This window comes from Zophobas morio, unplaced genomic scaffold (genome assembly GCF_036711695.1).
Source record: "Zophobas morio isolate AGI-343-1 ecotype UQ-CSIRO unplaced genomic scaffold, CSIRO_AGI_Zmor_V1 ptg000017l, whole genome shotgun sequence".
Classification (NCBI taxonomy): Eukaryota; Metazoa; Arthropoda; class Insecta; order Coleoptera; family Tenebrionidae; genus Zophobas; species Zophobas morio.
The window spans coordinates 920,663-931,650 of NW_026972122.1; the positions used below are offsets into that span (position 1 = coordinate 920,663).

Genomic DNA, 10,988 nt, shown 5'->3' on the forward strand with positions numbered 1-10,988 from the left:
GCGCTGCCAACCTCGCGGCGATGAAACGCGCACGGGTGGGTTCAGATATTGGGTTTATGCGGGCGGGAGTACGGAGTTTCGTCCGGGCGGAAGTTGGTTTAGTGAGGAGTTTAATCGCCGCTGCGCTAACTTCACGGAAACGCGAATTTCGCAGGGAGCGCGAGTTCAGCACGGGTACGTTACCGAAGCAACGTTGGAAGCCGAGGCGCCGTGGCTTAGTTGGTTAAAGCGCCTGTCTAGTAAACAGGAGATCGAGGGTTCGAATCCCTCCGGGGCCTGCACACACTTTTTTTTTTGGATTCACACAAATAACGTGCTCCCAAACGTGATAGTCACAAATAAACGTTTTCATTCGGTTATTTTTAAGAAAATAAAATAAATACGCCGTTTATTGACGTGCGGTTGATGTCAGAACCACATTTATACACATTTTTTTCTACATTCAGGGTTGTATGAAAAATTGAGTTTTATAATCTACAACAAACAACTTAGGTGTATTTTTTATGATAATAATATAAAATTACTACATCTCATTGACAACTAAATGTGGACAACCTATTGGATATAAATAATATAGATTTCTGTTAACGTAGCGACGAAGTTCGACTATTTCCATGAACAATAATTGTTCTTTAGTTGGCGCTGAATATAAAGCTATCCAAAGATTTGGATGGATTATACAGGGTGTTATTGAAATGCACCTACAAAAAAATTGGGAGTGTTTTGTGAACTCTGAGGATTGAAACAAACCTAGCTTTTATAGTCAAAATTATACAAAGAAAAATTAACTCTGAGAAAATAAAAAGTGTCTATTAACGAGTAAGATTGCCTGGGGAAAATGATGATGGGCTAACAGACTTCTTCGACGTCTCCTTGAATTCATGCATTACGAAATTGACAGTCAATTAATTGTACATTTGTGGTCGGTCGAAGTACTGGTTTTTCCTAATTCTGTTTTGGAGGGCTAAGTAATAATGTATGTCATGAAAGTCTTGGGACAAATTTCAAAACAAAATATAGCAAGAACAGAATTTATTTATTTAACACCCTGTATTATGCATAGCTGTAGATACAAAAAATGATTTTTTTCACACTAAAAAAAACCTCTGTTTTGTGCCGACATTATGGCTACAATGGGGACGGTCGAACTTTTAATATACAATTCGTTGATTATGTTCTTAATATTCGGTAACAATCGTGTGAGAACAATCCAGGAGCTGATAATAATAATTTCCAAGTTCGTAATAATGTCTCTAACAAAAGCACAAGACTCCAATGAATTCATTTATGGTGTAAAGACATCTTCAATTTCGCAACAACTAATAACTTTCATTAAGTGAATACGTTTTGCTTTTAATTTAGGCAAAATTTCAACTACAGCTTTGAAGCTGCGCGTTTTAAACCACTTTTGTTATAGGTGTTTAAATATGTAGATACTCCTATAATTTTTTGTCGGTTGAAACAGCAGCATTTATTCATTGCTTCTCTGGAATCTTCGGTTCGAGGAATCCTATAGATATGATCTAAGGTGCGTAGTTTAGCTCGTAACTGTCGAAGTTCGTCATCAAACCGCCGAAAACTTGTTGGCTTGTGTTGATTTACTGTAGACATTTTTTCCAAAAAACGAATTTTATAAGACTCTTAAAAATTAAGTTTCGGTCTGGCATGTATGTAGAGGTATTTTGAGTTAAATTCCAGTTTGTAGCTTATCTTAGAGAGAATAAGTACTTAGATACGGTTTTAATAGTGTTATTCGCGTTTGGTAACACAGTCTTCGATATCCACAAGAGTGTTGTAAAGGTAATAAAGTTAATTAAACGACATAATCCAACACATAAACTTATGTATGTCTCATGGGAATCAAATTTATTAATATTTAGTATCTGTAGCATGGAGCCAACATGATTGTTGTTTTTCTTTCCATAGTTGTCTTTGTTTTTTGATGACATCTATAAAGTAAAAACTAGTGGCGTAATTACACTCCCTCAATTATTTTGACTTCTTCAGTTTTTCGATTTGGCATTTTTTGGGTTTTTCAATTTTAATTTTTTCAGTTTTTCGTTTCTTCAATTTCTCGATTGGCGATTTTTCAATTTTTTATTTTTATGTTTCTTCAATTCTTAGATTTTGCAGTCTTGAACTTTTTATAATAACCCTCGTCTTCGCCTCGGGAGATTAGCAGCTGGGTTTCTCACAAGCTGGGTTTCTCACAAGCTGAGTTTATTAAACTTAGTACTAATTGAATTTTCCAGAGAATTTGACCAAATCTGATATTTTTCTAAAACTTAGGAATTGAGAAAACTGGAAAAATAAACTTCAAAATTTTGAAGAAAATTAGAAAACTAACGATAATTTTATTCGGACCGAAAAAATTCTGTTGTTTACAAGTTTCCACAGATTAGAAATCAATAAAAAAAAAATAAAGAAGAAATTTTATTGTAACCTTCGGCTTCGCCTCGGGGAAATTAGCAGCTTCGTTTCTCGCAAGTTAGGTTTAGGAATCTTAAAGAGAATTGTCCAAGATTACAAATCTGAAGAGGTTTTTCTGAAACTTATTTTAAACAAACAAAAAAAAAACGCAAAACATAAAGTTAAACATTTTGAAAAATACGAAAAATAACCAAAGAAGATAACTTTACGATTTCACTTCAAGTAAAAGAGAAAATAAATTCTTAAATACGTCTCTCTAATTAAGCCACGATATAAAAACGTACCGATGAGAAATCACTGAAGAATAGAAAGAATTCAACTTTTTATAATAACCCTCGGCTTCGCCTCGGGAGACTAGGAACTGAATTTCTCACAAGCTGAGTTTATTAAACGTAATAATAATTGAATTTTCCAGAGAATTTGACCAAGATCTGATATTTTTTTAGAACTTGGGAATTGAGAAAAATGGAATATAAAGTTCAAAATTAAAAAAAAACTATAACGTTAATGATATTCCGACCGAACAGATTCTGTTGTATATACAAGTTTCCACCGATTACAAATCAATAAGAAAAATAAAAAATAAATTTTATAGTAACCCTCGGCTTCGCCTCGGGGAGATTAGCAGCTTCGTTTCTCGCAAGTTAGGTTTATTAATCTTAGTTATAATTGAATCTTAAATAGAATTGTCCAAGATTACAAATCTGAAGAGGTTTTTCTGAAACTAATTTTACAGGAATAAAAAAATTGGTCTAAAGAGTTTAGACAGTACTTCCCTCGCTGTCGGAAACTTGACGACTGCATGCCTATTGTGTTTTTTTTCTCATTACATTTTTGTAGTGGGAATTTAAAAAAAAATTGCGATGACGTCATCAACATTTTTGCAAGGACACGTATATCAGTTGGGATAGATGTAGTGTAATACTAAGAATAAAATTATTATATTCTCAAATTTTCGGGAAAATGAATTGGGTCGTTTGAATATTGATTTGTAATAATCAATAAAATAACGAAACAATTTACTCACGTATACCTACGTATCAGAGGCAACTGAAAATCGTGTATGTATAAACATTGTTAATTTAAGATGACAGGCGTAACAGCATACGTGAGAGCCAAACACAGAAACTGTAAACAAAACGACCGTCGGTTTTATTGCTTCGACTTCCGCTTATTATATAAAACATTGGGTTTTATTTTAATTCTTGACGGTGAAATTCACAATTGGTTGATTATAAACATGTCTATTTCACATTCGCGGAATCAAGTGAACGCATAAAACAAATGCAGGTCTGTAATGTTAAAGTCGATGTAAATAAGCGTGCTACCCTTATGTTTCAACCGAGTTTTTCCTTTAACAAATTTTGTGTCTACCAAATTGGGTTGGTTGGGGTGTAATACTAATAATAAGTGTTGCCTTTAATTTAATCAATAAAATAAATTGACTTCATTAATTTTTTTGAACCACCTCTTAAGAAAATCTAAAAAATATGAATGGAATGATAAATCACAAGTACAAACTCATCGTATTTTTTGCATTTTAGATAGGATTTATTCAGCAAAATTTAAGGGTGACGTCATCAATTTTTTTAGGAGGGATGAACAAATACATTTTGAACAAAAGTTTACCATGCTTATAATAACTTTAAAATATTCCCAAGATTTCAAAGCATTCGGTTTTGTAATTCCTGATTAAATCGATAAAATAAATTCACGCCTTCATTAATTTTTTTGAGTCACCCTGCATATGCAAATCCAAAAATATGAATGGAATGATAAATCACAAGTACAGACTCATCATATTTTGTACATTTTAGATACGATTTATTCGGAAAACTTTTGAGCTGACGTCATCAGTTTTTTGTAGAAGATAACCAAATATATTTTGACTAAAAATTTATTATGCTCTTTATAACCTTAAAACATCTGCAAGATTTCAAAGCATTCGGTTTTGTAGTTCCTGATTAAATCAATAAAATAAATTTACGCATTCATTAATTTTTTTGAGTCACTCTGTATATGCAAATCCAAAAAATATGAATGGAGTGATAAATGACAAGTACAGGCTCATCATATTTTGTACATTTTAGATATGATTTATTCGGCAAACTTTCGAGCTGACGTCATCAAGTTTTTGGAGGGGATAAGCAAATATATTTTGACTAAACATTTATTATGCTCTTTATGACCTTAAAACATCTGCAAGATTTCAGAGCATTCGGTTTTGTAGTTCCTGATTAAATCAATAAAATATATTTACGCATTCATTAATTTTTTTGAGTCACCCTGTATACGCAAATCCAAAAAATATTAATGGAGTGGTAGTTCACAAGTACAGACTCATCATATTTTGTACATTTTAGATATGATTTATTCCACAAACTTTTGAGCTGACGTCATCAAGTTTTTGGAGGGGATAAGCAAATATTTTTTGACTAAAGATTTATGATTCTCTTTATAGCCTTAAAACATCTGCAACATTTCAAAGCATTCTGGTTAGCAGATTAAAAATTAAATTTCAAAATGTTGTTTTATAATTTTGATTTTTTTTCCAAAAATCTGGACGTTTCGGGTGAAAAGTCGATTCAGAGTTGTAAACTACATGTGTAGGACTATGTTATTTTATACAATTGAAAACCCATTTACTATGTACAATTTTGAAGTGACGTCATCGCTTTAGTGGTGGGGATGATTCGACAAATTTTGGTTAGCGTTTTACCATCTACATGATATTCTTAATATAAGTACAAAATTTCACAACAATCGGTCGAGTACTTTCGGAGATTATCTGTCTAATAAAAATCCGTGACAACAGACGGACAGACGGACAGACGGACAGACGGACAGACGGACAGACGGACGGACAGACGGACAGACGGACAGACGGACAGACGGACAGACAGACGGAAATGGGAGACCTATTTCTTCGTCTTCTAGGGGTCATGAAAGATCGAGACAACGTAAAAGTAGAGAGTCGGCCGACGGACTCGATTACAATACTTCCTTTGCTTACGCTCGGGAAGTAAAAAACGCAAAAAATAAAGTTAAACATTTTGAAATATACGAAAAATAACTAGAGAAGATAATTTTACGATATCACTACAAGTAAAAGAGAAAACTAAATTCTTAAAAACGTCTCTCTAATTAAGCCACGATATAAAAACGTACTGATGAGAAATCACTGAAGAACTCGAAATAATTCAACTTTTTATAATAACCCTCGACTTCGCCTCGGGGGATTAGCAACTGAATTTCTCACAAGCTGAGTTTATTAAACGTAATAATAATTGAATTTTCCAGAGAATTTGACTAAGATTACAAATATAATATTTTTTTAGAACTTGGAAATTGAGAAAAATGGAATATAAAGTTCAAAATTTTTAATAAAATTATAACGATAATGATATTCGGACCGAACAGATTCTGTTGTATATACAAGTTTCCACAGATTACAAATCAATAAAAAAAATAAAAAATAAATTTTATAGTAACCCTCGGCTTCGCCTCGGGGAGATTAGCAGCTTCGTTTCTCGTAAGTTAGGTTTATTAATCTTAGTTATAATTGAATTTTAAAGAGAATTGTCCAAGATTACAAATCTGAAGAGATTTTTCTGAAACTCATTTTAAAGGGATAAAAAAAAAACGCAAAAAATAAAGTTAAACATTTTGAAAAATACAAAAAATAACTAGACAAGATAATTTTACGATAACACTTCAAGTAAAAGAGAAAAATAAATTCTTAAATACGTTTTTCTAATTAAGCCACGGTATAAAAACGTACCGACGAGAAATCACTGAAGAACTCGAAAGAATTCAACTTTTTATAATAACCCTCGACTTCGCCTCGGGGGATTAGCAACTGAATTTCTCACAAGCTGAGTTTATTAAACGTAATAATAATTCAATTTTCCAGAAAATTTGACCAAGATTACAAATCTGAAATTTTTTTAGAACTTGGGAATTGAGAAAAATGGAATATAAAGTTCAAAATTACAAATCAATAAGAAAAACCAAGATTGCAAATCTGAAGAGGTTTTTTAGGAATTAATCTTGAAGGAATTGAGAAAAACGGAAAAAACAATGTTAAAAACTTTTTAAAATATGAAAGATACCTGGAAACATAATTTTACGATATCACTTCAAGTAAACGATAAAAATAAATTCTTAAATACGTCTCTAATTAAATAAAACAAGGTACCAATGAGAATTTATTGAAAAACTCGAAAGAATCACGAAGTAAATTTCAGTTTTTTATTTATTTTTTTATTTTTTCCACTTTTTGGTGTTTCAGTGTTCTAATTTTATAATTTTTCTTTTTTCAATGTAGTTTTTCAGTTTTTGGAATTTTCAACTTTTCGATTTGCAATTTTTCGGTTTTCAATTTTTTTATTTTCCAATTTTAGATTTTTCAACTTTTCAATTTTTCCTTTTTTGTTGTTTCTTCAGTTTTTCGATTTGCGATTTTTTGAGTTTCAAGTTTCAATTTTCTCACTTTTAAATTTTTAATTTAATTTTCATTTCTTCAAATTTTTGATTTGGAATTTTTCGTTTCGGTTTTTTATATTCTTTATTTTTCAATTATACGAATTTTCAATGTTTCGATATTATAATTTTTTATTTTTCAATTTAAGATTTCGAGTTTTCAATTTTTAATTATTCATTTTTCGATTCTTTAATTTTCATTTCTTCAAATTTTTGATTTGAAATTTTTCGTTTAGGTTTTTTATTATCTTTATTTTTAGAAGACTAAAGTTACTGCTTTTCAGGTTGGAAAAATTCTTTTGTGTTCACAGTTTTCCACAGGTTACGAATAAATGAGAAAAACAACAAAAAAAAATTATAATAACCCTCGGTTCCGCCTCGGGGAGATTAGTAGCTCCGTTTCTCACAGGCTGAATTTTTTAAACTTAGTAATAATTGAATATTTCAGAGAATTTATCCAAGATTACAAACCTCATAAATTTTAGAACTTGGGAATTGAGAAAAATGGAAAAATAAACGTCAAATGAAAAATAAACTAAGGATAATGTTATTCGAATCGAAAAAATTCTGTCGTATATACCAGCTTCCACAGATTTCAAATCAATGAAAAAAATATACACATTTTTTTAATAGTAACTCTCGGCTTCTTCTCGGGGAGATTAGCAGCTTCCTTTCTCACAAGTTAAATTGTTTATTAATCTTAATAATAGTTGAATCTAGTAGAGAATTTGTCCAAGATAAGAAAAATTGGGGGACTTTTCAGGAAATAGTCTTGAAAAAATTAACAAAAACGAAAAAAATAAGGTTACAAATTTTGAAAATTACGGAAGATAACTGGAAAAATAATTTTACAGTTTTTGGTTTTTCAACTTTTCGGTTTGCAATTTTTCGGTTTTCAATTTTTTTATTTTCCAATTTTAGATTTTTCAACTTTTCAGTTTTTCCTTTTTTTCTTGTTTCTCCAGTTTTTCGATTTGCAATTTTTTGAGTTTTTAAGTTTCAATTTTGTCACTTTAATTTTTCCATATTTCGATTTGCAATTTTTCGTTTCGGTTTTTTATATTCTTTATTTTTCAGTTATACGATTTTTCAATGTTTCGATATTATAATTTTTTATTTTTCAATTTAAATTTTTTCAGTTATTCGTTTCTTCAATTTTTCGTTTGGTGATTTTTTAAATTTTAATTTTTTTGCTTCTTCACATTTCGGATTTTGCAGTTTTTTCGATTTAAAAGTTTTCGAGTTTTCAATTTTTAATTATTCATTTTTCGATTCTTTAATTTTCATTTCTTCAAATTTTTGAATTGGAATGTTTCGTTTAGGTTTTTTATTATCTTTATTTTTACAAATTTTCGATTTTTAATGTTCCGATTTTATAAATTTTTGTTCTTCTAATTTCATTTTTTTCAATTTTTCCATCTGCAATTTTTCTATTTTTCATTTTTTTGTTTCTTCAATTTTAGGACAAGCAGATTTTCGGGTTTTCATTGTTAAACGTTTCAGTTTTTCGATTTTTCAATTTTTTTGTTTTCTTTATTTTTTCAATTATACGATTTTTCAATGTTTCCATGTTATAATTTTTTGTTTCTCTATTTAAATTTGTTTGGTTTTTTCTTTCTTCAATTTTTCGACTGGCGATTTTTTAATTTTTTTTTAAATACGAGAGATAACTAGAAAAGATAATTTTACGATTTCACTTCAACTAAACGAAAAAAAAAACAAATTCTTAAATACGTCTGTAATTAAGGCGCGATATAAAGACGTACCGATGAGAAATCACTGAAGAACTCGAAAGAATCAAGAATTTCATTCTTCAGCTTTTTATAATAACCCTCGGTTTCGCCTCGGGAGATTAGCAGTTGAGTTTCTCACAAGCTGAGTTATAATTGAATCTTATAGAGAATTGTCCAATATTTCAAAAATGAAGGTGTTTTTCAGGAATTATTATTGAAGTAATTGAGAAAAACGGAAAAAATAATGTTAACAATTTTGAAAAATACGAAAGATAATTTTACGATATCACTTCAAAGAAAAAAGAAAAACAAACGCTTAAAGGTGTCTTTAATTAAGACGCGGAAAAAACGTAGGGGAGACCGGGGCTAGTTGGCGCACTTTTTACTTTAGATCTTTTATTTCCGTTTTGAAACCGTTTATGGAAGGTTTATCAGTGTTAGAAGAAAGGTGGAAGATCCAGCAACATTTAGACACTGCTAAACCACGTCTACATTTATGTAAAAATTTGTTTTGATTTTTTTTAAAACGCCTTGCAATTGCCCCAAATTACCCCATTGTCGGGGCAAGTAGGCGCATGTTAAGAGGCATGTTGGCATATGACTAAATTGATAGATAATTAAGTCACAGAAAATTTATTAATAGATAAAACAAAAACCAAGGTTTATTCTTTGGTAAAAAAAGCAAAAACAGCAAAACACAAAATTTTTTCTAATTTACTGACTGAAAATGTCAATCTTCGTCAGATGTGCAATTATGGCACACATAATGATTATCACCATCGGTGCACTTTTCATGAGCCCACATATGGCATTCAGTACACTGGATCCATTTCTCTTTTGAAGCGCTGTTAGAAAACCTATCTAAACATACAAGACAGAAAGTATCTTCTTCATCGGAATCAGTTTCCTCGTCAGCAACTATATGCTTATTAGTGTTAACGCTTTTCATTTTTTTTTTTTTTTTTTTGAAAGACATTTCTCTTTATTCCTTTTTCTTTGGCTCCACTATTGTTTTTTTTTTCCTTTTGTTTTTCTGCTCTTCTTCTAATGTGTCTTTAATTGGCGTATCTGTTAATATGGCTGTTACTCGTCTTTTTCTGCTAGTACTTTTTAGCTTTTCTGGTGCTGCTTTTGGTAGCGGTCGTATATTTTCTGGTGTAGGAGGTGGGGGGGTATTCGATGGAGATCTGCGAGATGAGGGACCAGGTTGTGGCTCGCTAAAGTTTATTTCAGCTGGATCTTCTTCAATGGTCACGTTAGCTGGAACATCTTGAACATTTTCTGGGTTCGGTCTGTCTGTGACATATCCAGGCATATACTCTTCATCTTGAAACATATGCGCATTATATGGAAAAATTCCTGTTACTGCAAATCCGGCTTTTATGTTAGCAGGAGAAGCAGCAAGAGGCAAACAAGAGTTTACAATTTCAGGAATGTCATAAATAGTCATCGTATGGCCAGGGTGATTGGTCATCCATGCATCGCAAGAAGAATTCACATATTTCTTTAACGGCCCATAAACACTTCTGTCTAATGGTTGTAGTTTATGGCTACAGTGAGGTGGAAAGGATAAAACCGTGACTCCATTTTCTTTGCAATAATTTAAAGCATCTATGGACAGATGTGAGTCGTGGTTATCCAGTATAAGCAGGGAAGGCCTTTCCCTAGATGTTTTTGAATGTTTAACAAAATGTTTAACAAAAGCAAAAAAATGTTCGGCGTTCATCCAGCCTGACGGATTTGCACTTCCTGCACTGCTTGGTGGTGCATTTCTTAAAAAGTGATCTCTAAAGTGTACTCGAGGGAAAATAAAAAAAGGTGGAATAGAATTTCCCGTAGCGGAAACTGCTAAAGCCAATGTCACTAACGTTCCTCGTTCAGCCGAGACAATCTTTCCAATTTGTTTATACCCACGCCGGCCAATCACTCTGTCCGGTTTTTGCACAGTCGTTATTCCCGTCTCGTCCATGTTCCATATATCCCCGGACTCAAGCTTAAGACGATCTAGCACTGTCTTTAAATTTTCGAAAAATCGGTTAACATTTGTTCTATTAAAATTTGAAGCTCTTGCCAAGCTGGTAGCCTCTGGTTTTCTTATGCTAAGCTCCACATTTCTTTTCAAATACCCGGAGAGCCAGTCTTCTCCTGCTAATTTATTTGTTTTCCAAGATTCAGGTATTTTTATTTTTAACGCAGTTGCATATTGGAAGGCAAACTGTCGGAACTTCTTTTGGAGTGAGTCCATAATAAATATCCGACGCTTTTTGCAAGTATTTTTTCAAGTTATTTTCTTGTTCTAAACTGAACACCTGTAGAAGCAGAAGAGTGGGTAGGTATGTATGT

General features: G+C 31.6%; 1 protein-coding gene and 1 non-coding gene across 2 annotated transcripts; one reads left to right on the forward strand and one right to left on the reverse strand.

Moving 5' to 3' along the window:
* Positions 1–204: 204 nt before the first annotated feature.
* Trnat-agu (transfer RNA threonine (anticodon AGU)) lies at positions 205–278 on the forward strand. The gene has a single exon. It is a non-coding gene; the product is annotated as a tRNA-Thr (tRNA).
* Positions 279–9,627: 9,349 nt separating this feature from the next.
* LOC135130563 (uncharacterized) lies at positions 9,628–10,614 on the reverse strand. The gene has a single exon (XM_064057967.1). It carries the CDS (start codon positions 10,612–10,614, stop codon positions 9,628–9,630), a length of 987 nt encoding a protein of 328 aa, XP_063914037.1.
* Between the last annotated feature and the right edge of the window lie 374 nt (positions 10,615–10,988).

What these genes read in the sequence shown, in the direction of transcription:
- LOC135130563 (XM_064057967.1), bottom strand. Translation starts at nt 10,614, where the DNA reads ATGGACGAGACGGGAATAACGACTGTGCAAAAACCGGACAGAGTGATT.